General features: G+C 43.8%; 1 protein-coding gene across 1 annotated transcript in view; it reads right to left on the reverse strand.

The window, feature by feature from the left end:
* Positions 1 to 411: 411 nt before the first annotated feature.
* Positions 412 to 27,159, reverse strand: part of LOC309551321 (cytochrome P450 2C5-like) — a 52,570-nt gene continuing 25,822 nt past the window's right edge. The window contains exons 3-10 of the mRNA XM_082251856.1: positions 26,924 to 27,086; positions 25,197 to 25,346; positions 23,088 to 23,248; positions 20,127 to 20,303; positions 6,829 to 6,970; positions 5,295 to 5,479; positions 2,548 to 2,689; positions 412 to 1,014 (exon numbers count right to left, since the gene is read on the reverse strand). Of these exons, the coding sequence (XP_082107982.1) occupies positions 836 to 1,014; positions 2,548 to 2,689; positions 5,295 to 5,479; positions 6,829 to 6,970; positions 20,127 to 20,303; positions 23,088 to 23,248; positions 25,197 to 25,346; positions 26,924 to 27,086 (1,299 nt within the window). The 3' untranslated portion in view covers positions 412 to 835. The remainder of the gene's footprint in view (positions 1,015 to 2,547; positions 2,690 to 5,294; positions 5,480 to 6,828; positions 6,971 to 20,126; positions 20,304 to 23,087; positions 23,249 to 25,196; positions 25,347 to 26,923; positions 27,087 to 27,159) is intronic.

Genomic DNA, 27,159 nt, shown 5'->3' on the forward strand with positions numbered 1-27,159 from the left:
CCTGTGTTACTATCTCTGCTCCTCCTCTTTTCAATACTTCAGCTGCTAAATGAGCCAAAATGAAGCAGCCCCCTGTGTTACGACAGGAGGAAATGGCCACACCCCTGTCCCACCCATTAACTGGAGTGCCCCATCCTGTGTGCTCTGCCACGCAAACTTGGTACTGTGACAGCGCAATCTACCTGCAATAGCTACTTCTGCGGACTCCCCCACCCTATGTTGCCCCTAAGACCTCCCTCCTGGCAGCCAGAAAATCTCAGAGAGGCTATTGTGAGAGGTGGAGCCAGGGACATGTGAGCATGTGAGAGGTAGTAGATAAAGTCTCTGACCGATACTGCAGATTGAGGATAGAGATGGGGCAGAAGTGGAGTCAGCTTGTGGGGGGGGAGTGGGAAGGGCAGAATAAATTACATTATACTTCTACCACACCGTCCATAACTAAGTAACTTATTTAGGGGTGGTACGGTGGGAGTATAATGTAATCTATTTTCTACTGTAGCATTCTGGGTAGGTGCTACTATAGGGAAACTGCACCTTCAGTGCCCTTATTCCGGGACAAGTCTCGGAACAGAGGCATCACGGGACATCAGACCAGAAAGCGTGACTGTCCCGGTAGATCTGGGACAGTTGGCAAGTATGCACTAATATCTGCCAAAAATTAAGCATTTATGAAGAAAATTTGTAGAATTATACATTTATTAACTGCACACAAAATAGTCAGATGTTTTAAAGTAGCAAGGTGAGGTTTGCAACACAACACAGAACATGTTTAGAATACATTCATATTGTCATCTAAATAAATGCAAAGTCATTTCCACATTGTCATGATTCAGTTTTACGCACGGGACAAAGCACATATTTTATGACTCACAGGACCCCGTGTGAAACCAACTGCTGTTTTAAGGTCCAATTTAATTCCTGGAGGAGCCTGGAAAGTGAAGTTTTGTAGAAGACTTACAAAGAACATAAACAATTCCATTTTGGCCAATGTCTCACCAACACAGCTTCTTTTACCTAGGAAATATAATAGATATGTTATCAGGTTATTAGAAATTAGGATTCTATACCTGCTTTGGAAAAAAGTGAGTGAAAGGCTTCCCAATAAGGATAGAAGCAATAAAACCCAAAATATAACCTTCCACACTCTATCTGAAAAAAAAATGCTTTGGCTGAACAGGCTTATTGACTTATCTGATCGCAAGCGGGTGACTTTGCCAAAAATGTGGATGAATTAGTAATGGGTTATAAACAGAGTTTTGAGGAACTAATTTTAGGAAGTGAAACTGTATTATATGATGGTTTGAATAAATATAAAATACACTATTTGTTTATTCTGAAATTGGCAAAACGGTAGTTCTAGTGTAGCGCTACCCCCGAATGAGCCGCTGTTAATGTCCCTAGGTTCTCTCTCTCTCCGATCAGTGCAGGGCAGTGGGAACTCTGGCTCACTAAACAATCCAGGGGTGTCTTTTTGTAAGTTCATTGCTGGAAAAACTTGGGTAGAGGTTCTGGGAATAAGGCAGGTCACTTCAAAAATGGAACAGGTTGCTAACGGAGGACACTTCTATTTTGATAGTAGCACTAGTAATTCCCAAGGGAGTTATTATCAGCTAGGATATTCTTTATGTGCATAAATGATGACTATGCACCAAAATGCTACACAAGTTATGAGGTAGTTCATGTTGCATAGCCTGAGATCAAGTAAACTCCAGCTCAAGAGAGGAGGCTTTGCTCACGTGGTCCCAAAGAGTACGCAGTCTATAGAAACAACCCCAATGGAGAAGTTTAGCGTCCAGCCCTGGATGGCTCCAGGACAAGCAGCCCCTGGGGATCACAGACACATTCCCACACAAGGAAAGAGGAAAGAGACCTTTCAACTGACTTCCAACTTATGTAACAGGAGCCCATCTACCATCTGAGCACACCTCCTCAGGGATTGGACAGGCCCTACTAAATACTCAGGCCAGGTTTTTGAATCCTCCCATCCTAATCTCCAGAAGCTTCTCCTAGAGTCAGGGGGAGGTAATCAAACTCCCAGAGAAGAGTCCTGAGCAGACTAAACTAAACAATCCTGACTTTTGTTGTTACAGCAGAAGGCCCATACTAAACTTACTGCCTATGTAGGAGGGTGCTACACTAGTAATAAATAGGACAAAAAAAATGAAAAATTGTTGATTTTATATTTAGCAGTTCCATAATAGAGAACAAATGGGGAAAAAAACACTAGGCAGAATGTACTCAAAGTTAGCCTACCATCGCTCCATCCTGTACAATCCTGCTTGGCATGGAGAACCAAATAAACACAGAGTAAAGCATGTACATAGCTGTGGACACAGCAATATAGCAAAATAGTGCTGCTTCTGTCAACATTTGGGAGATTTCTCCTTGTTCCTGTATATTTTATTAATATCAAACAGAACAGGAGATAAGAAGATATCTCCAAGATGAAGACAAAAAACAGCAAAAACAGTTTTAAGCATTATCATAAATGACTAACCCGTGACCTGGGATTATACCATGGGATCGCACACGTGACATTTAACTCACCAGCTGAAAATGGAATGAAGACTTCTTTCTTCACAAAATTTCCTCTAGCATCCAGAAAATTTTCGGGATGAAACTCCTCTGGTTTTTCAAAGTGGGCCTCATCCAACATTACAGACGTTAGCAATGGAATCACTTGTGTGCCCTCAAAAAGATCAACATTTTATTGACATGACACTAAAATATGTTTTGAAAAAATTGCAAAATGATTGTGATGATGTGTTTTTTAACAATTGCCTTATTAGTAGGGATGAGCCAAATTAGCAGTTTCAATTCCTATGGAAGTTAGGTGACATACAACTATGGAACGCTAAATTAGGGTATTTTTTGGAGATTTTTGAAGGTGTAGTAAACTTTAAATGAAAACCAAAGAATACCCAATCACATGCAAGGAAAAAAATAAAAAACATGATTGGGCGATGGAAGTTCACAAAGCTTCATCTCATTCACTAAGTTCTGGGAGAAATTCCCTTGCAAAGTGAACAGCCTATTTACCTTTTGTAAATCCAACCCAATTTGTAACAAACTAAAGTGCCACACCATGACATTAACGTCAAAATAGAAACTGTGCACAAAGCCAATGAGCTTTGGGGGCCAAAGAGCACAGTAAAGGCTAAGGGCATTGGAAGCTATTAGATTTCTGAGATGACCAACTGTTTTGCTTAATAAAACAGTGTTTTTATCCACTACTACTACACTCGCTACCATAAAAGATAGGCACAAGTGTATAAATGGCAAAACAATTGATTCAATTTATTATGAAGATAGTTCTAACATGCAATGATTAGTTACAGAATCAATAGATATAGCAAAGAATTAGCATCAATACATCACTGGATATTGTAGCATCACCTGTTGCCTCTACGATTGGGGGACTCCAGCAATCAGCAAGGGGAACACCGGGGAAATCGACTCAAGGCACGTCTTGCGTCTTCAGAAAAGTCCAGATTTTCCCCAGAGAATCCCCTTTGTTTATACCATAATTCTGTCAAGTCATTCTTGCCATATATGCGTGATAAATATTTGCTGTGTAAGCAGGATGCATGGATATGGGCAGTCCATAGATCCAGCGCATGGACGACTCATGCGGACATGCACAATAACTTGTTTTTAATGACTGTTCATTTAATTCCCACAAGACTGCTCATCTCATTCCCACAAGTCATATCTATGAAAACAACAGGTTCTCAACCTGAAGCCGCCTTGATTCCCATGAAATAATTTGATAACAGCTGGTTCTCACCAACAGCTGGTTCTCACTGTCAGAAAACAACCCTTGTTTACATGGATGTCATCCATTATTTGGTGAAGATTAATTACTTTTAACTATTCACTCTCTCTGATACAGCCATATCACAATCGTATCACACCAACAAGTAATTTTTCTTTTATCAGCAAACAGATATAACAAAACACTTCCAATGGTATATTGACAGTAGCAGATAAAATAAATAAAATGAGTTGTTTGGGATCATATAAATTTTAATCAGCAGCTTACTAACAGACATATCAGCCTGGATGTCACATCACTTCCTCAAACTCAACCTATCCAAAACCGAGCTCATGATATTTCCTCCCCCACGGTCCTCCTCCCCTGATTTCTTTGTCTACATCAACAGCACAACTATCAACCCGTCCACCCATGCCAAGGTCCTAGGTATAATCCTGGACTCTGAACTATCCTTTCAGCCACACATCCAGTCACTGTCCAAAGCTTGCTGCCTCAACCTCCGCAACATCTCCAAGATACGTCCCTTCCTAACCAATGATGCCACAAATCTTCTTATTTATTCCCTGGCCATCTCTCGTCTCGATTACTGCAACTCCCTTCTCATTGGCTTACCTTTAAAAATAAAAAGATTATCCCCCCTTCAGTCCATCATGAACACTACTGCCAGGCTCATCCACCTTGCAAACCGCTCTGTGTCTGATACCCCTCTTTGCCAATCCCTCCATTGGCTGCCACTCAACCAACAAATTAAATTCAAGTTACTAACCATAACGTACAAGCCATCCATAACTTGGCGCCCAGCTACATCACTAATCTGGTCTCAAAATACCGACCAACTCGTTCTCTTCATTCTTCCCAGGACCTCTTGTTCTCTAGCTCCCTTATAACCTCTTCCAATGCTCGCCTCCAGGACTTCTCACGAGCTTCTCCCATCCTCTGGAATGCTCTACCCCCATCTGTCCGACTATCTCCTACTTTTTCTACTTTCAGACGATCCCTGAAAACACATCTCTTCAGAGAAACCTATCTGGCATCCACCTAACAACTGTACTTTTATTTTCTCTTCATCAGCCCATCCCCCACAGTTATTATCTCTTGTATCTCTTGACCGTCCCTCTTAGATTGTAAGCTCTAATGAGCAGGGCCCTCTGATTCATACTGTATTAAAGTGTATTGTATTTGTACTGTCTACCCTTAAGTTGTAAAGCGCTGCATAAACTGTCGGCGCTATATAAATCCTATGTAATAATAATAATAATCAGTTGTAATCACAGTATCATGACTTAGTTACTAGAATTTTTTCTGGCTTTTGCCTTAATATTGCTGCTTTTATTCCCCATGAAGCTGTGCAGTGGTACTACGGGACGTCAAAAGTTGGGAAAAAGACGTTTAAAAAAAATAATTATATCTGAGGACAGAAAACTTGTTTGAATGTGCTACTTGTAAAAATAATGGTAACCAATTAATTTTACTGTGTCAATAATTAAATAACAGAGCACAGTGCTAACTTGCTGCTTACCTTTGGAAGAAAGTACCCTCGGAAGTGGACATCTTGAGTAGTAGCATGTGGGACATTGGTTGGAACGATATTCCCGAATCTTTGAATTTCGTGAATAACAGCATCTGTGTATGGCATGTCCTTACGATGACTTGCCTGAGGCGGAGATGATCCAATCACTTTCTCAATTTCTTTTTGGACTTTCCCTGGTTCCAATACAAAAATTAAAGCTAAAGTCGCAAGTAAAATTTTAATTTCCAATAAATTCTTATTTTAAACCTTACTGATACAGATGTATAATTAAAAAAATAATTTATACACATTTTTAATTGTTTATATCATTTTTTTTATTATACATATAACAATTTACTACAAGGTTCATCCGTTAGGAAAGCCTAGCAGTAGCCACATGATACTTGGTTGTGTCTAGCAGGAAAAGGCAAAGCAATTGCTGGCAAAAAGTGGCACATATAAAAAATAAAAACATGAATTATTCATGTATTTGTTCATTGACTGATTATTACTGAATATATCTTTGATACTTTTCCTGTATCTGACTAACCGCATTTTTTCCAAAATAATGCATGCTCTAAGTGTCCATTCACACTGGTACGACTTGTCAGGCGACCTGGTCAGCCTGACAAGTCGTGCACCGTCGCTCCCACTGTGTAGTACAGGAACGGTTCTAATAGGAGCGACACAAGTTGCTCCGACTTAGAAAAAGGGTCCTGTACTACTTCGAGGCAACCTGGAGGCGACTTGCATTGACTTCCATTATGGGAAGTCCGTGCAAGTCGCGCCGAAGTCGCGCTGCACGAGACTTCACAGGTCGCCCCCTAAGTCGGAGCGACCTAATGTGAACGGGGACTAAATGAGCACTTTCTCAACCTTTTTAACACAGAGGAACTCTTGAAATAACTTTTCAATCTCAATGAACCCCTACTAGAAATAACTTTTCAATCTCAAGGAACCCCTACTAGAAATAACTTTTCAATCTCAAGGAACCCCTACTTGAAATAACTTTTCAGTCTCAAGGAACCCCTACTAGGAATAACTTTCCAGTCTCAAGGAACCCCTGTTTAAAGTGACTTTATCTACAACTCATGATAAATTAGTGTGAGGGTCTCTGGAAAGAATGCTTCTTACACCTGTGGTCATTGGGAAGACCTACCCCATTACAAATAGCTAAAAAGATCAATGGTGTCAGAGGGAACATTTGTGAAAGACAGAAATTGCTCAATGCTCAAGCCCTAGCAACCTCTGGAGGAACCCTAGGGTTCCACAGATCCCTGGCTGAGATGCCCTACTCTAATTGTTTTTTCTTAAATAATTTTCTCACTTTCAGAAAGGATATTGTCTGCACTATCTGTCATACAAAAAAGGCTGTTCATTCGAGTGGTTACATATCAATATATGAAACATCATCATAAAACTATGGCTGAGGCATATAAATAATGAATGATAAATAAAAAGAGTTTTCAGATATATACTATACTAACAACACAGCTGTAAGGCATTTCCAAAAGACTATACATAAGCAATGTTTCTTTCTTACTTTGGATGTCTGGGTAAGTTATCATCAGCAGAATTCCCCAGCGAAGTGTGGTCGAGGTGGTCTCCATTCCAGCAGAAAAGAGATCGGTTACAAGCATTGTAAGGTTTTCATTGGTAAAAAATAGTTTTTCATTGGGCTTCTCCTGCAAGACAAGGTTTTTTGGAATTGAATGTGACCACCTATTCTTATTAGCCATTGTTCCAAAAATGGGTCTTTTCCACTCCAGACCTTTGGGCCAAACACTACGCAAACGCCTATTTACTATATATAGCTGAATTACCTACACATTACACATTATAACCCGCCAACGGATTTTTCAACTCTACCTGAGTAGTCTGTGACCTCACTCTTTTCCTATTCAGTTTTTAAAACACATGTAGCACTAGCCCCCCGGGGGCTGCTGATTTTAACTGGTTCTCCCCCAAAAAGTACAGAGGCAACCATCCACTCAAGAAACTCTATTCACTCTGGCTCCAAAAAACAGTCTTGGGGTTGTCTTTTTGCAAAATATTGCTAATAAAACTTGTAGCAGGAGAGAGGTTAGGGGGCATGGGATACTCCAAATTCTCTAGCACATAACAGCTGGAGGACAGTCTTCTCCTTAAGCAACTGTGAATAATGGACAGTATAAGCCCTCACAGCTGGGGACCATGAGGCAAGTCTCTTTGGCATCTGGTTGCCCTGCACCACTGCACGGCTATTGGTACCCGGTATAATCTCAAGAACCCTGCAAAGTACAGGAAGGCACTCTTCTCTAAGATCATAGTCCAGGGCACTGCTTGGGGGGGGGGGGGGGGTGGTCAGTAACTGAGACCCTATGAGAGGTGACTCAATCCAAGCTGCCTCTGGCACTTACCTGTGTATGCCAAAAAGACACAGTCACCAAGAATCAATTCAGGGTCATTACTCACAAGTCCCCAAGACAGCTGCCATCTTTCAACTTCCTCCAAGCACATTCTAGTGAGTGAGACAATTCTTCTCTAGACCAGCGTTTCTCAACCAGCGTGCCACAGCACACTGGGGTTTGGCAAAGAGTCCCCAGGGGTCCCGTGGCAAAATTACCAAAAACCTCCCAAACTAAGCAGGCATCCAGTAAAATATTCTTCTTGCCAACAGTGAAGCCTTTTTTCAATTTCAGCAGTGCTGGTCTGCTATCTCAAACATGCATGAAACTGCCACAGTCACTCAGAAAGCAGTGGGGGCTGCCCAACCGCGTCCTGCCAACCGATGACATCAACATCAGTTGCTAAGGGCCAGTTGGATGCCCACACAGCTTTCTGGGATGCGCGCTCATGGTTTGTTGGATGGGATGCTTTCCCTTCTCCTGTGGGTGTAGATAAGGAGGCTAGTGCAGCTGTGTGAGGAGTGAAGAGAAAAGACACCACGAGGAGGCTGCATTTGGAGATACAATGTATAAATATACAGTATGTATACTGGGTGGAAAAAATGTGGCTCAGTCGCATTGTTTTACTATCCCCCAACATCACAAATGAGCTCTTAGGCTAGGTTCACACTACTGTGGCTCTGCGAGCTTCGTTTGCTCTGGCACAACAGCTCATTCAATTGAATGGGCTGCTGTGCCTGCGTTTCATGTAGGAAAACAGTTCCTGTACCATTTTTAAACCACAGTGCCCAGGAAATGATTCTGCACCATTTCCCAGCGGTTCTCACATCTGCAAACGCACAACGTTTTTAGATGCCTGGGGGTGCCATTAAGAATAAATGGCATGCCCCACGCATCTGTAAAGAGCAACACTTTTTAGTTGCAGGTGTGGAAACAGCTGCGATTCCCACACCCACAAACATCTGCATTAGTTTGAACCTAGCTTTAGACCGGGTGCCCTGAGACTCAATATGCTTTCAAAGGGTGCCTTGTCTGAAAAAAAATTTGAAAAACACTGTTCCAGACCATCTTTGGTGAAGTCTTGCAGTCAGTCTAAGATTACTTCAAGGTCCCAGCTCTGCCACCACTGAGACATCACAGAATGGCAACACAGTCCACAGGCCACCCTAAGGGGCAATAGCCCCCTGAGGCTTAAAACTCTCCTTCCAGGGGAAATACATTCTCTACACAGTTTCAGACTATTTATCTGCTTCTCAGCCACCTTCTGGACACATCTTCCCTGGTATTGACTGGGCTCTGATCAATATTTAGGCTGGTTATTTTAATTCCCCCTTCCTAAACCCTCAAAGTGTCTTCTAGAGGAATGGTGAAGCAATAACACTCCCAACCTGTGAAACCCTAAACAGACCAGGCCAAGCAAACTTTGCTCCCTTGATTATAGAAGGAGCCACAACCTGCATTTACCCAACAGCCTACCCAAGGCACTAGACACAGTTTGCTCTAGTATCTGCTTCCATTCTGATGATTGAAAAAAATAAAAAATATGCACATTGATAAGCCTATGGCTTAGCTGCCCTCAGCTTCCCCTGCGAAACTAGAAAGTGAGGGGAGTGACTCTGGAGCTGGTGGCAGTCACAAATATATATTTTTCTGAGATATGTATAATTTCTGTAAAAAAGATGGCTGTGGTGTAATGTAGCATAGGTTTTCATTAATTATTTTATTTAAATTTAGTATATAATGATGATTTCAATTTGGATATTGGTCCTTTGGAGGGTGGAGTGCCCCTTTATGTTGCCATGGAGATTGATACATTTAGATGGCAGAAGGATGTTCATATGATAGAACAGGTCTCCAGTAGTACAGTTCAATACTGGAACTCTGCATCAGGTTTATGCAATTATGAGGATTTTTACATGTAATAAACAGTTTCTTATGAGATGCAGACACGTTGTTTCTCTTGTAGCTTGAATGTTTTCTGCTGGATGTGATCTGCGGCTGCGCCGCCCATACATGAAGGCTGATGATTTAGTGTCTGGTTGCTATGGCACTTGTTATTTAAAAGCGGGTTGGATATGTGGCACTGATCCTGCTGATGAAGTCCCACCTACGGACGTAACGTGTATGGGGGAGGAGCTACATATGACTTTACCCATGGCCATCTTCATGGTTTGATTGCTTGTACACAGAAACGCCATTATACATGCACTTCGTTGAAGTGCCTTACTTGTAAGTTATTTTTAATCCTTTTTAAATAAAGGTGTTTAAACGGAGAGCACTAGATTCTTCTATTCTCCTTTAGATACATACGCCCTGTGCAGTGAGTGCTACCTACATCATGATCTGTTCATTAGAGGACTGTACCCCATGGTGTGGGAAAGTGCTTTGTGACCTTTTTTGGTGGAATGACGGTGGGAGAGGCTTGTGTTGTCTGTGGTGGATGGGCTGCTCTCCTGTCATGGAGGAGCGGCACCAGGAGTCTGCCCCCCCTCATACAGCACCCAGGGCAGGTGTCTGCTTGGTTCCGCCCTTGTACAGGCCCTGGCTGCACTCACCCTTAGCACTGTTATGTCCATCATCAGGCACCTTTCCCACAATGGCTGAGATCTCCATGTTTTATTGTTTTTATGGACTTTTTATATTGTTGATCGCTACCACAATCGACTTACTTGATTCTGCCCAGCAGGTGGTGCTGTGGAGCAGAGGAGCAGAGCGCGGGATCAGAGGCTGTCAGGGCGTGCAGGAGAGAGGAGTGTGTTGTGCGTGACCGACCGACCGACCGACCGACCGACCGCGTGTGAGTAACCCCCCCCCAGGAGAGCAGCGGCGGGGAGCGGCGCTCGAACCCCCCCCCCCCCCCAGAAGCGAGCGGCAAGCGGGTCGGGACCCCCCCCTCTCTTATCGCGGGTGGCGAGCGGTACAGTAAACCCCCCCCCCTTTTTTTTTGCGGCGGGCGGCGAGTGGTGCGGACCCCCCCCCCCCCCCCCCCCTGACAGAGAGGGAGCAGAGGAGACTAGCGGAGCAAAGGCTGACCGGGAAGTGACAGAGGGAGGCGGGTGCAGAGCGGAGACTGACCGTCTGAGGGAAAAAAAAAAAAAAAAAGCCAGGAACTGCTAGAGTCAGACTTAAAGGGACATACACTAGGTAAGTAAGACTGGTGACTGAGATTGTACACTGACTGAGGGTGTAGTGTAGTACCTGAGTACCTGTGAGTACCTGTTACTACCTGAGTATCTGCGAGTACCTGAGTATCTGTGAGTACCTGTGAGTACCTGAGAATCTGTGAGTACCTGTGAGTATCTGTGAGTACCTGAGTATCTGGGAGTATCTGTGAGTACCTGAGTATCTGTGAGTACCTGAGTATCTGTGAGTACCTGAGTATCTGTGAGTACCTGTGAGTACCTGTGAGTACCTGAGTATCTGGGAGTATCTGTGAGTACCTGAGAATCTGTGAGTACCTGTGAGTATCTGTGAGTACCTGAGTACCTGTGAGTACCTGAGTATCTGGGAGTATCTGTGAGTACCTGAGTATCTGGGAGTACCTGAGTATCTGTGAGTACCTGAGTATCTGTGAGTACCTGAGTATCTGGGAGTATCTGTGAGTACCTGAGTATCTGTGAGTACCTGAGTATCTGTGAGTACCTGTGAGTACCTGAGTACCTGTGAGTACCTGAGTATCTGGGAGTATCTGTGAGTACCTGAGAATCTGTGAGTACCTGTGAGTATCTGGGAGTATCTGTGAGTACCTGAGTACCTGAGTATCTGTGAGTACCTGAGTATCTGGGAGTACCTGAGTATCTGGGAGTACCTGTGAGTACCTGAGTATCTGGGAGTACCTGTGAGTACCTGAGTATCTGGGAGTATCTGTGAGTACCTGAGTATCTGGGAGTACCTGTTACTACCTGAGCGTTGTGCGTCTGACCGGGCTGTGCGACTCGGGGTTGTGCGTCTGACCGGGCTGTGCGATAGGGGTTGTGCGTCTGACCGGGCTGTGCGACTCGGTGTTGTGCGTCTGACCGGGCTGTGAGACTCAGTGTTGTGCGTCTGACCGGGCTGTGCGACTCGGTGTTGTGCGTCTGACCGGGCTGTGCGACTTAGTGTTGTGCGTCTGACCGGGCTGTGCGACTCAGCATTGTGCGTCTGACCGGGCTGTGCGACTCAGCGTGGTGCGTCTGACCGGGCTGTGCGACTCGGTGTTGTGCGTCTGACCGGGCTGTGCGACTTGGTGTTGTGCGTCTGACCAGGCTGTGCGACTCAGCGTTGTGCGTCTGACCGGGCTGTGCGACTCAGCGTTGTGCATCTGACTGGGCTGTGCGACTCGGTGTTGTGCGTCTGACCGGGCTGTGCGACTTGGTGTTGTGCGTCTGACCAGGCTGTGCGACTCAGCGTTGTGTGTCTGACCGGGCTGTGCGACTCAGCGTTGTGCATCTGACTGGGCTGTGCGACTCGGTGTTGTGCATCTGACCGGGCTGTGCGACTCGGTGTTGTGCGTCTGACCGGGCTGTGCGACTTAGTGTTGTGCGTCTGACCGGGCTGTGCGACTTAGTGTTGTGCGTCTGACTGGGCTGTGCGACTTAGTGTTGTGCGTCTGACCGGGCTGTGCGACTTAGTGTTGTGCGTCTGACCGGGCTGTGCGACTTAGTGTGTGCGTCTGACCGGGCTGTGCGACTTAGTGTTGTGCGTCTGACTGGGCTGTGCGACTTAGTGTTGTGCGTCTGACCGGGCGGTGCGACTCAGTGTTGTGCGTCTGACCTGGCTGTGAGATTGTGAGTGTTGTGCAACTGAGTGTCAAGTGAGTGGAGCGGAATACCAGAGGGTGAGAAGGTAGCGTTAGGAAGCCAGGAAATAGCCACATAGGATAGGCTTAAATCGCTGAATCCCCATTAGATTAGATAGTAGGTACAATGCCCGGCGGGTGTGGAGATGCGACTCGGTGTACATCTTGTGATATGTATGCGTTCCTCGGTCATGTGATCGAAGGCGAATACAAATGTGCAAAATGTGAGCACGTTGCTTCCCTGGAAGCTCAGGTCCTGAATCTAGGGAAGCAGCTGGCAACACTGAGACGAATGTCCATGCCGGAGGAGAGCCAGGATTGTACCAATCAGGTGCAGGCAGGGGTCTGCACAGAGGTGGGCGGAGTATCGGAGGTGCAGGCATCAGAGCAGAGCAGAGGGGTGACAGTTAGGAGGGGTAGAAGGGAACAAGGCAAGGAGGCTGATCCTGGGCTGGAGCACCCCAATAGATACGCCCCGTTGTGTGATGTTGGGGAAACCAGTCAGGGACCAGCATTGCTGGAGCAGAGCGACGCCCCTAGCTGCCAGGGGAAGAACTCCTCCAGTGAGGCTGGGAGAAAGGGAAAGGAAAGACAGGTGCTGGTGGTAGGGGACTCAATTATTAGAAGGGCAGACAGTGTAATCTGTGACATAGACCGTGTGCGCCGAACAGTCTGTTGTTTGCCGGGCGCTCGGGTTCGGCACATAGCGGATCGGGTGGACAGATTATTGGGTGGGGCTGGGGAAGACCCAGCTGTCATGGTACACGTGGGTACCAATGACATAGGCAGAGGAAGACGGAGAGTCCTAAACGATTTCAGGGACTTAGGCGCTAAGTTGAGGACTAGGACCTCCAAGGTAATATTTTCCGAAATACTACCTGTACCTCGAGCCACACCAGAGAGGCAGCGGGAGATTAGGGAAGTTAACGAGTGGCTGAGGAGCTGGTGTAGTAAGGAGGGTTTCGGGTTCCTGGAGAACTGGGCCGACTTCTCAGTCGGTCACCGGCTCTTTGGTAGGGACGGATTGCACCTAAATGGGGTGGGTGCAGCCGTACTGGGTGCGAGGATGGCCGAAAAGTTAGAGGGGCTTTTAAACTAGGGAATGGGGGGGAGGGTACAGATGTAGAATTACCCAGTGGAAAGCAAGTTTCAGAGGGCAGAAATGGGGGCATTAGCGGTAGGGTGTTCGGAGCTCCTATACCCAGGGTGGGTACGGGGAAAAATCAAGAGAGCAGCCTAAAAACATCAAAAGAGGATAAATATAACCGATCAAAGTTACGAGGTTTGTATACCAATGCCAGAAGCCTGGCCAACAAGATGGGAGAGCTGGAGCTGCTGATATTTGAGGAGGACTTAGATTTTGTGGGGATAACTGAGACTTGGTTTGACAGCTCTCATGACTGGATGGCGTCCATTCAGGGGTATTCCCTTTATCGCAGAGATAGAGAAAGTAAAAAAGGGGGAGGGGTATGTTTGTATATTAAGAACAGTATACAGGTAAATATGAGGGATGATATTAATAATGGAGCTATGGACGAGGCAGAATCCCTATGGGTAGAGCTTCAAAGGGAAGGCACGGCGGGGAAGGTAATATTGGGCGTATGCTATAGGCCCCCCAACCAGAGGGAGGAGGGTGAGGCGGACCCAGAGATGTATAGTAACGAAGTAGAACTACTTAAGTACTGTACTTAAGTACCGAAATGCGGTATCTGTACTTTCCTAGAGTAGAATTTTTTTCTCCTACTTCTACTTTTACTTCACTACATTTTTTCGATGATTTTGATACTTCTACTCAAGTATTTTTTTTTTTGTGCTGCATAGTTACTAGTTACTTTTAAAAAAATTACCACTGCCAGAACAGTAGATGGCAGGTTGCATAAAGCTCAAAAAAATGTGTATAATGTCATTTGTAAATCAGCGCATACGAAAATAAAGGCTGTGTATAATAAAAGCTGCTATACCAAATCCTTCCAATAAAAAGAAAATATGAAACAAACAAATAAATGGTGCTACAGCGCTTAAAGTGCATCAAGAAACTACTAACAAACACAGGTTAATCATTTGAATAAATCATTTGAAATAATAAAAACAATATGATGTTCAAACTTTTGACTTATTTCTTTAATAACTACATAACACAGTACTTGTACTTCTACTTTCAGTACTTGAGTAGAATTTTTTTTTCAAAACTACTGGTACTTTTTACTTTTAGTACTTAAGTAGCAAATTTTTTGAAAAAACTACTTGCAATACTTAAGTAAAAAAAATGTTGAATACTTTAGTACTTCTACTTAAGTAACTTTTTCTGCGAGCACTTCCACTTCTACTCAAGTAATTTTTTGATCGAGCACTTGTACTTTTACTCAAGTAGAAATTTCGAGTACTTTATACAAGTCTGGGCGGACCTCATGTTACAGATAGGATTGGCAGCAAGGATGGGAAATGTTATTATAATGGGGGACTTTAATTATCCAGATATAGACTGGGCAGAAGGAACCGCACACTCAGCCAAGGCTCGGCAGTTCCTAAATGTTTTGCAGGACAATTTCATGGGTCAGATGGTGAATGCACCGACAAGAAGCAATGCGGTACTTGACCTACTGATTACCAACAATACAGACCTGATCACGGATATAGAAATACGGGACAACTTAGGGAACAGTGACCATAGGTCAATTGGTTTCAGTATTAATTACAGTAATAGGAAACACAAGGGTAATATAAGGACGCTGAATTTCACAAGAGCCAATTTCCCTAAACTGCGCTCGCTGCTAGAAAATATAAAATGGGATAGAACCCTGGGAACAAAGAACACGGAGGAAAAATGGGAGTGCTTCAAGAGCATACTTAACAAGGGAGTGGGCCAGTGCATTCCACAGGGAAATAAATTTAAAAGAGCAAAACTAAACCCTGGGTGGCTAAACTCCAACATAAACATGTATATTAGAGCTAAAGAAAAGGCCTTCAAAAAATACAAGACTGAGGGGTCATTGGCAGCATTTAAGCACTACAAAGAGTGTAATAAGAAATGTAAAGATGAAATCAGGGCGGCTAAAATAGAACACGAGAGACATATAGCGGAGGAGAGTAAAAAGAACCCCAAGAAGTTCTTTAAGTATATAAACAGTAAGAAAGCCAGGCCAGAGCACATTGGCCCCATAAAAGATGATAAAGGAAAAATGGCCACTGAGGACAGAGAAAAGGCGGAAGTGTTAAATAATTTCTTTTCTTCAGTCTTCACAAAGGAATCGGGGGGCTACACGAAACCCGCTTGTAAGGCCGAACTAAATAATACACCTCAGGAAGTGCCGCCATGGCTAACAGAGGATAGACTTAGAGCTAAACTAGAGAAACTTAACATAAATAAATCCCCGGGACCGGATGGCTTGCACCCGAGGGTTCTTAATGAGCTCAGCCAGGTGATTGCCAGACCATTATTCTTGATCTTTAAGGATAGTTTACAGACGGGTATGGTGCCAGCTGATTGGAAAAAAGCCAACGTGGTACCAATATTTAAAAAGGGGCCGAGATATATCCCGGGTAACTATAGGCCGGTCAGCCTAACATCAGTAGTCTGCAAAATTTTGGAGGGGATGATAAGGGACCACATACAAGACTTTAGTAATGAAAATGGTATTATAAGTAGAAATCAGCATGGATTCATGAAAAATCGTTCGTGCCAAACCAATCTGTTAACCTTCTACGATGAAGTGAGCTGCCACCTAGATAAAGGTAAGCCTGTGGATGTGGTGTATCTGGACTTCGCAAAGGCCTTTGACACCGTTCCTCACAAACGCTTACTGTACAAACTAAGGAAGGTAGGTATGGATCATAAGGTGAGTACCTGGATAGAGACCTGGCTCCAGGGGAGAGTCCAGAGGGTGGTGATTAATGGGGAGTACTCGGATTGGGCGGGTGTGGAAAGTGGGGTCCCCCAGGGTTCTGTCCTGGGACCAATCCTGTTTAATTTATTCATAAATGATCTAGAGGAGGGGATATCTAGTACAATCTCAGTATTTGCAGATGATACTAAATTAGGCATGCCAATATCTTCTATGCAGGATGTGGAAATCTTGCAAGCAGACCTGAACAAAATAACGGGGTGGGCAACCACATGGCAGATGAGGTTTAATGTAGAAAAATGTAAAGTAATGCACTTGGGTGCCAGAAACCAGAAAGCAAGCTATTCACTAGGGGGTGAACCTCTGGGTGAGTCTAGGATGGAAAAGGACTTGGGGGTACTGGTAGACAACAGGCTTGGCAGTGGCATGCAATGCCAAGCCGCCGCAAGCAAAGCCAACAGAATACTGGGATGTATAAAAAGGGGGATTCACTCCAGAAATAAAGAGATTATTCTCCCACTCTACAAGACTCTGGTCCGGCCACATCTGGAGTATGCTGTCCAGTTCTGGGCACCGGTCCGCAGGAAGGATGTGCTGGAACTGGAGAAAGTCCAGAGGAGGGCAACAAAAATAATTAGGGGAATGGAGGACATCGGCTATGAGGAAAGACTACAAGCACTGAACCTATTCTCTCTGGAGAAGAGACGATTGAGGGGGGATATGATATCAATGTACAAATACTGTACTGGCGACCCTAGCATAAGGAACAAACTATTCAGAGAAAGGGAATACAATAAGACACGTGGCCACTCACTAAAACTTGAGGAAAGGCGGTTTAACCTTAAAGTGCGTAAGGGGTTCTTCACTGTAAGAGCGGTAAGGATGTGGAATTCTCTTCCACAAGCAGTCGTATCAGCGGGGAGCATAGATAGTTTCAAAAAACTATTAGATGTACACCTTAAAGACCACAACATACAGGGGTACACAATGTACGGTTAAAAGCAAACACACACGCATCATAGGTTGAACTAGATGGACTTGTGTCTTTTTTCAACCTCACTAACTATGTAACTATGTAACTATGTAACTATGTAACTGACTGGCTTTTTTTTTTTTTGCGCTGCGCTGATTATATTTTACAAGTATTTAGGGATGGGGGAGGAGGTAGAATGGGCAGTGAGGCATTTTGTTTTCACCTTCATGCAGAGAATACATTAAGGTAAAAAAAAATGTTAAAGTGGATGTAAATCTGATTCATATATGTGTAGAGTTTACCTATCTCTCTCCAAAGCACTAAGGGCCATTTACCACCATAGAAATGCAGTCTGGATGTGTTCCAGATGCTTTTCCGCATTAGTGTTTTTGAGGCATTTTTTAAGCATTCCAGTGCATTTTTTATGCGTTTTTGATGCAGTCCAGTGCATTCCCCCCCCCCTATTTTTCTTAACCCTAAATAAGGACATGCGTGTTCCAGTGTGTTTTTGGTGTATTTAGGTGCGTTCCGGTGTGCCATTGCGTTTTTGATGCATTTTACAGCATTCCAGTACAGTCCAGTGCAGGAAAAATGCAGAATGTTCTACTTTTTTTTCTGGAACTTCAAGCACTGGTGTGAATTATGCCATTGGAAACCATATAACCTACTTTACATGCGTTTTTGATGCAGAAAACAAATGCACTGGACTGGATGTGGTGTGAACTGGCCCTGAGTCCTGTGTCTTTCTGCTGCTCAGTTCCTCTGTTATCAGCATAATGACTTCTGACAACCTCTCCGACACAGGCGATAAAAGCAGCTGAAAATTTGTTTCAGGGAGGAAACATAGAGACGGATAAGCAGACAGCTTGTCTATTCACAACGCATCTCTGCAAGTTTCTTCATTCCTCTGCCTATGTGGAGGGGAAGGGGCGTGTGCCTTTCTTCCAATCAGCTCACACACAGTGTATGCCTAGACTCCCCTCCCACTGCTGAAACAGGAAGAAAATTTCTTACACGATGTGCACTTTCTAAAGAATGTAGAACGCTGAAGACAGCAGATATACATGTGTAGCACCCTCCTAGGTAGGTGCTAGAGAGAGAAAGTATAGCTTTTAATCCTGTCTGCTTACCAGAGGGACTGCAGGTATATCTATATTGTTCTCTGCCTACCAGAGAGCAGAATCTGTTAGTGAGGTCTGCTCATTGTGCTCAGGTGCAACTCAGTCTGCAGAGTGTTTCACACTGGTCCAATAGGGAGGCATATTGGACAGTGAGAAGAAACCTGACAAATGAGTGCACAGGTGTTTGATACAGCCCTGGTGATATGGCAGAGGAAAGTGCCTTGGTGCATGCTGGGGTACTGTATAAATGCCAGGAGCACATGTGCTCAGGGTCTTTTGCCTGGAGAGCGGAGTCCTGGAGGTAGGGGGTGGCTGCCTCCTCCTCTGCAGAGGTGCCATGCATCCTCAGGTGGTCAACCTGAGGGCCTAGAGAGAATTAGAGAGGAACTGAACCCAGAGGTCCTGTGAAGCTGACTGAGAGGGGGGACACTGAAGGATCTGATTCTGCAGTATAGTGAGTACAGATCTGTGTCAAGGGGCCTGACCTGAGGGGGGGCACCCCTGAAGCTAGAATATTCAGTGGACGAGTGTCAGTAAAGTGAGTGTCTAGTGAGTGTCCTGAAGAAAATGCAGATTCGCCAAGTCTATTGCTGGAGAGAAAAGAGCGAGGAGACTTAACCCTTTCCATACATGTGGCAGTAGGATTCAAGCAGTGCAGCTTCTTCTACAAGCAACCTGGTTAGGCCAAGTGAGAGTTGTCCTTATCCATTGTGAATAATTACAGTTGGAGTATCCCACTATTCTCTTCTCCCATCATAGTTCCAATATAAACACTAAAAACCAATACTCCTGGACTGTTTATTGAGTGACGAGCCATCGGGGGGTAAGGAGGGAAGTGTGAACTGTTCCCTAAGTGACTGTGTGCTGGTAATCAGAGGAGGCCCGAGAAGTCATCATACAGTAAGCCCTACGGAGGACAGTGCTACACATGTAAAAAGTATGTAGGAAGATTTGTTTCGTCTCTGTGTATCATCTGAGGCTGTTCACTTCACTGGGTATATGTGAATATAAGAATTTAGTATTACTTTACATTTCTTTTCTTCCAACCTTGCAATTACCTTTTTTAACCTTAAAGGGTAACTCCACTTTTGTGGGGAAAAAAAATCAGCAAATAAAGAAAAAACAATATAGCGTATACAATTACGACACAAATCATATATTGTATCCTGTTCCATCTGCAACTGTTGTAATTTTCTGAAAATGCAATGCAATATGGATACCTGGAGCTGTCCTGTACACAGAATGTATACTGACCACACCCCAGAAACATAATTTCCTGCTTGTGTGATTGGCTCACCAATTTTCCCAGAAGTCTGCACTAAGATACAAGTCAGATTTCTGGCATCCTTTGCAACAAAAATGTCATTTTTGGTGAGATACTCCCAATAGGAATACGTCTAAAGGGATGCGGGCCCTGCAGCTTTCCTCATTAGTGCTCTGCAGCTGCCACAGCTGATAGATAATTATGAAACCACTCCCATTTGACCCGCTCAGCACAGGGGCACAGAGGAATAAACAATGATTTCTTCAGAATAACAAAAGGTAGGAATCTGCAACAAAGGTTGTAATAATCCTCGTAATGTACATAAATCACCCAGAGGGGAATATTTTTTTCTCAACAAAAGTGGAGTTACGCTTTAAAGGGATAGTCAAGCAACAAATTGCATGAAAACAGTTTTACCTGACATTTAAGTAATTGCTTCTCTTTTGAATTATTCAGTTTCCCGAAGTGACAGCTTACCTCTTGCTGTTTCACCAAGAATGCATCAACAAGATTCCTCTGGTCATTGACATCCAGTTCTTTCCTTTGGATGGTAAAGGTGTCCCTAATAAATGCATGCATTTCTAATTGGTTTTTAATGACTTTCCTGTGAGTTCCAGGCAACCAACGTAATATTGATGGAAATGCATTATAGAGCTGCCAAAACAAAAAAAGGAACACAAACATGAAATGTACTATATGCTAAAATAAGATTAATGAACACAATTAATGGACCTAATTTGAGATATACTGTATTACACTCACTGGCCACTTTATTAGGTACACCTGTTCAATTGCTTGGTAACACAAATTGCTAATCAGTCAATCACATGGCAACAACTCAATGTATTTAAGCATCTAGACAGGGTGAAGACGATTCACTGAAGTTCAAACCGAGCATCAGGATGGGGAAGAAAGGGAATTTAGATGACTCTGAATATGGTTGTTGGTGGCAGATGGGCTGGTCTGAGTATTTCAAAAGAATTCTGATCTACTGGGATTTTCACACACAAACATCTCTAGGGTTTACAGAAAATGGCCTGAAAATGAGAAAATATCCAGTGAGAGGCAGTTGTGTGGAGGAAAATGCCTTGTTAATGTCAGAGGTCAGAGGAGAATGGACAGACTGGTTTGGGATGATAGAAAGACAACAACAACCTAAATAATCACTCATTACAACCAAGGTATGCAGAAAACCATCTCTGAACACGCAATACATTGAACCTTGAAGCAGCAGAAGACCATACCGGGTGCTACCCCTGTCACCTACGAACAGGAAACTGAGGATACAAGTCACACTGGTTTACCAATATTGGACAATAGAAGATTAAAAAAAAGTTACCTGGTCTCAGGGGTGGACTGACAACTGGCCCCCTGTGTCCACACTCAAGCCACACAAAGCCCCACCTACAAATTGCAGCTCAGCCACATAGAGTGGGCATTTAAATATCTACCACAGAAAAACCTGCATGGAAGTTCCTGGCTTCTTTCTGTAGTGCCCTAATCCCCAAATGGTCAGTCCGCCCCTGCCTGGTCTGATGAGTCTCGATTACAGCTGCAACATTCAGATGGTAGGGACAGAATTTGGCGTAAACAATATGAAAGCATGGATCCATCCTGCCTGGTATCAACGGTTCAGGCTTGTGGTGGTGTAATGGTGTTTGGGATATTTTCCTGCACACTTTGGGCCCCCTAGTACCAACTGAGCATTGTTTAAATGCCACGGCCTACCTGAGTATTGTTGCTGACCATGTCCATCCCTTTATGACTACAGTGTACCCATCTTCTGATGGCTCCATCCAGCAGGATAATGCACCATGTCACAAAGCTCAAATCATCTCACCAGTAGTTTCTTGAACATCACAATGGGGTTACTCTACTCCAATGACCTCCACAGTCACCACATCTCAATCCAATAGAGCACCTTTGTGGTGGAACGGGAGATTCATATCTTGGGTGTGCAACCGACAAATCTGCAGCAACTGCGTGATACTATGATGTCAATATGGACCAAAAATATCTGAGGAATGTTCGCAACACCTTGTTGAATCTATGCCATGAAGAATTCAGGCAGTTCTGAAGGCAAAAAGGGGTCCGACCCGGTACTAGCAAGGTGTACCTATTAAAGTGGCCAATGAGTGTATATCTGCCAGTAAAGCTAAATAAAATTATTTCGAAATACAAACATTGTGTGAGTATCTGAATTTGACTTTGCATCAGCAAGCATCTTGCAGTACCAGCACGGCAGAGTTTACAGGGAGGGAGAAGTAGCACAAGGAGCCAATCAGTTGTGCTGTAGTGCTCATGTGCTAACAATAAGCCTGTTGATAGGATGAGAAATTAGAGTGACAGAGAAAGAGCTCATTAGTCTGCTGCTTCTGCTTTTACTGTACAGTCATAGGGTGGGCTTGTAGGCTAGAAGGATAGTTTTTACCCTAATCAGGGAATGCATTAAGCCAAAAAATGTCTTGCCTTTAGAGCCACTTTAAGTGCAACAGAAAAAATGGCTGTGACAGTGAGATGAACTCAGTAATGTGGTTCCTGTCCTTTCACTGTCCACAGAGTGGGAGTAGGAAGGAAATGTAAGTGAAAGGGAAACCTGGCAGGTTTGTGCTGTATGGAAGAGCTGTGTACACAGGGCTTGGGCAAGGATTTTTGACACCCTAGGCGAAACCACATTTTGCCGTCCCCTTGGCTCCTCCCTGACTCCACCCCCTGTGCCCTGCCCATGTATACGGTGGCGGGGGCTGACATTTTTTGCAGTGCCTCTCCACCTATTTCTTCAGCCGTGGTCTGCTGACCCACACCTGGCCTGAAGATAAATAGTGGCGGTACCGCCTTGCTTCCGAATGCCAGCCGTGGTCCGAAGGCTCTGGGCCCGCACCTGAACCTCTGGACCTGTCCGAAAGACCCAGAAGACAAACAGCACCAGCGTGCTTGCTTAACATGCCAGCAGCACACCGGTGCGGCACCCCCAAATGATGTGTGCTTCAAGCCGGAGCCTACCTTTCCTATAGGTAGCGCCGGCCCTGTGTGTACATTTCAGAACTGGATTGACAGAAATGTAATTCCATTGATAAGTAAAACAGCTCACTTTATGTATTTCATGTAGCTGCTTGTCCAAGCTTCAACTATAGAAAACCGAAGAAACATCAAACTGTATTCTAAAACTACAATTGCATTCTGGATTTAGTAGGAGAAAGTGTAGACCTGATTGGTTGCTTCTGCAAATACTAGAATGGCCTATATCAGGGGTATGCAAACTGTGGCCCTCCAGCTGTTGCAAAACTACAAATCCCATCATGCCTCTGCTACTGGGTGTCATGCTTGTGGATGTCAAGAGTCTTGCTATGCCTCATGGGACTTGTAGTTCTGCAACATCTGGAGGGCCACAGTTTGCATATCCCTGGCCTATATCAATGGTGAAATGTAGTTGCTTACCATAGCTGCTGGACTGCCAAGGATTTTAATATTTTCCACATATATATTTAAAAGCCTCAGATATGTTGAATCTTCATAATCAAATCGATGGCTGAGCAATATCGAAACAATTATGTTGGCCACCGCAGCGTTCATAATCATAATGTGATCAAATGGTTCTCCTACAATTAGGACACAAAGAAAATGGATGTTACTGGAAAAAAAAACTCCATAGTGTATATGGGGTTTAGCTTTCCATAAATCATTGCTCTTGTAGAAGTGTTCAGCTTTCAGGCAAACGTTTGTGCAGGCACCCCCTTTACATCTACTACCAATGGATTTAGCTACCCACTCAGAAATCACATTGGCAACTGCCAAGCTACTATCTTTGGTAAAACCAATCTTCTTTCTTTGGCATGATGCATTCCTCCTTTAAAACACAATGATTTCTGATGCAGGCTGTGAATCCTAGGTTTAGATTAACCTGGAAAATCCACAAAATGTCTTTCCAAGGTTCTGTTGATAGAAGCAGCTCTAAGTGTAAGTTGCTACTGAGCGCTATTAGAACCCTTGGGCAGATTATTATTATTATTTTTTTCAATGGTTTTTCTTATCACAAAAATGAAGACAGATATACAATAGTAGGAAAAGTTGAGGTGGGTCCACGTGAAATCCATTTACAAAGCGTAAAATTATACAGTACCTCGTATAGTTCTCTGAAAAAAAAACATTCCATTAGAGGTACCACACATCTTGTACACTGTGCAGAAACTCCTTATAATGTATAAACTCAAAAATGGGCATGGTAGAATATTACCTCTTCCCCAAGATCCAAGAACACCTCTTTTTCAGGCAAGGGAAGGCCATCCCAGGTCTAAGCATGGTAAACATCACTACCATTCACTTAATACAGGTAAGGATCGCCCCCAGTGACTAACCCCACTAACCAGCATCCAAAATACCTGAAACCAAGGTTAAGAAAATGATAGAAAGAAGAAAGAAGGGAAGATGGTTTAAAGGGTAAATTGAAGAATTTGAACCTGTGACTTGCCCACATCAAACCAAGCCCTTTTGTATGCAGGTCCTAAACCTATGGCTCGGGGTAAGGAGGCTCACTGCAGGCATAAATGATTATGGTATTCCACAGAACAAGTAAAATCTAACCAGTAGAACCACAGTTTACAGAATTGGTCCTCTTTGTGATTAGAGGTTGCGATAATGTCCTTCAAGGTTCAAATATCACAAATCCTCTGAATGTTGTATACCATTTACACTATATTGTCAAAACTATTGGGACGCCTGCCTTTACACGCACATGAACTTTAATGGCATCCCAGTCTTAGTCAGTAGGGTTCAAAATTGAGTTGGCCCACCCTTTACAGCTATAACAGCTTCAACTCTTCTGGGAAGGCTGTCCACAAGGTTTAGGAGTGTGTCTATGGGAATGTTTGACCATTCTTCCAGAAGTGCATTTGTGAAGTCAGGCTGATGTTGGACAAGAAGGCCTGGCTCGCAGTCTCGGCTCTCATTCATCCCAAAGGTGTTCTATCGGGTAGAGGTCAGGACAGTCAAGTTCCTCAACATCAAGACATTTTGGACAATTTTATGTTTGTGGAAACAGTTAGGGGATAGCCCCTTCCTGTTCCAACATGACAGGAAGGAACCCAGCTTGAAGTGGGAACAGTTACCTGTCAAAACCAGGTACCCACTCCCCCCCCCCCCCTCTGCTCTAATTCATCCAAAAGGTGTTTGTGCACTAGTCCAAATCATTTGGTGGAGAGGGGATTATAATGTGGGGTTGTTATTCAGGGGTTGGGCTTAGCCTCTTAGTTGCAGTGAAAGTAATTCTTAAGGCGTCAGCATACCAAGACATTTTGAACAATTTCATGCTCCCAACGTTGTGGGGACAGTTTGGGGATGGCCCCTTCCTGTTCCAACATGACTGCGCACCAGTGCACAAAGCAAGGTCCATAAAGTTTGGGGTGGAGGAACTTATCTGGCCTGCACAGAGTCCTGACCTCAACCCGAAAAAACAATTGACATTGAAAGTTGACCTAAGTCATTGAGATTAATAGCTTACGGGTTAATAGAATGCATTTTGCAATAATAAAAACATTTAAGAAGAAAGACCTTTGAAGGATTTGATCTCTTTCACCAAACAATCACATTCTTCCAGTATCCTATCTTCAATTGTCTTCCTTCCCATTCCGAAATCTTTTAGGGATGAAATGGTGAATCTTCTCATCACTTTCCAGTTTTCCCCACTGGAAAAAGTCATACCTGGGCAGGAAAAAGATGAAATTGTGTTAAGTCCACCCACAACTAATAAACGTTACTATACATGCTAAGTGAACCCAGGTAATATTCTCCAATAACAACTTGCCTCCTATAAGTAATACACTCAAATTCAGGGTTTTTCAGGCTTCAAGAGATTCCTTGAGCAATTAGCAATTTCTGCCTCTCAGATAAGGTTCCATTGACACCATTGATCTTTTTAGCTATCTGTAAGGGGATCATTCTTCAACTCAATTGAGTTCAATTTCAATTCCTGAGTGTCTTCAATTCCGACATTCAGGAGGAGGGGCCAGGAGTGTCGGCGAGGGACCCGGGAAAAGGAGGATCTGGGCTGCTCTGTGCAAAACCACTTCACAGAGCAGGTAAGTATAACATGGTTGTTATTTTTAAACAAAAAAAAAAACAAGACTTTAATATCACTTTAATGCTGGGCTGCATGAACGCCATGAACTCCATGAACGCCATGAACTCCATGAACGCATGGATTTGCGCTGGAAGCATACTCACTCAGCACTCCCAGCACAATGACCGAGGTATCACTGTGCTTGATTGGCCAGCAAACTCGCCTGACCTAAACCCCATAGAGAATCTGTGGGGTATTGTAAAGAGGAAGATGAGAGACACCAGACCCAACAATGCAGATGTGCTGAAGGCCGCTATCAAAGCAACCTGGGCTTCCATAACACCTCAGCAGTGCCACAGGCTGATCACCTCCATGCCACGCCGCATTAATGCAATAATTCATGCAAAAGGAGCCCCGACCAAGTATTGAGTGCATACTATACTGTACATGGACACACTTTTCAGTAAGCCAACATTTCTGTATTAAAAATCCTTTTTTTATTGGTCTAATGTAATATTCAAATTTTTTGAGATACTGAATTTTGGGTATTCACTAGCTGTAAGTCATAATCATCAAAATAAAATAAAGAAATGCCTAAAATATATCACTCCGTGTGTAACACATCTATATAAATTATGAGTTTCACTTTTTGAATTGAATTACTGAAATAAATTATCTTTTTGATGATTTTCTAATTTTATGAGATGCCCCCGAATATGTCAGTTCTTCAGGCAGATCTGATTGGACCCTGCCGTCTCCTCTATGGAGCGGCAGATGTTAGCGGACACATGTTTGCTGACACCCGCCACTTTCCAATCCTGCCTGCAAAAAAAACAGACAGATGGGGGTCTAATTTTCCTTCCGTCTGGCGGATCGGAACACATCTGATGGAAACAGAGCAGCAGTCCATTTCCATCCGATTTCCCCATAGAGGAAAGCAGGACTGTGTCCATGTCTGCTCTGCACAGTGAGCGGACACGGACCTGCTATCTGCCTGCTCAGCATGGATCAGCGGAGTGATTCCCCGCTGAGCAAGTGGAATCTGTAAAAAGGAGGTGCCGGTGTGAAAGAACCTTAGATTAAAAAAGGCTAAAATAAATGCAGAAAACTGGTTACTTGTGAACATATTTCATAAAGAAACTTTATGAAAACATACCCATACCTGTACATTCTATATAAACAGGTAGATGTACATAAAAATAAGAGGTTTTCATATTACCATGTCCTTTAGTGATTTCTTGGAAGAGTGGTATTATTGGCCTTCCGGAAAACTCATCAGCGTGATTTACCAACGCATCTTTTATAGTCTCATATCCACAAAGGATCACCATTGTTTCCTCTCCTATCTTGATACTGTACACCGGACCATACTTCTTAGAGAGCTGCAATTGGACCAAAAGTATTATTAATTTAGAGCTTTTTATTCACTTAGTAGGGTCATTAAATATGCATTAG

The sequence above is a fragment of the Pelophylax lessonae genome, assembly GCF_965119305.1.
Source record: "Pelophylax lessonae genome assembly, chromosome: 3".
Taxonomy (NCBI): Eukaryota; Metazoa; Chordata; class Amphibia; order Anura; family Ranidae; genus Pelophylax; species Pelophylax lessonae.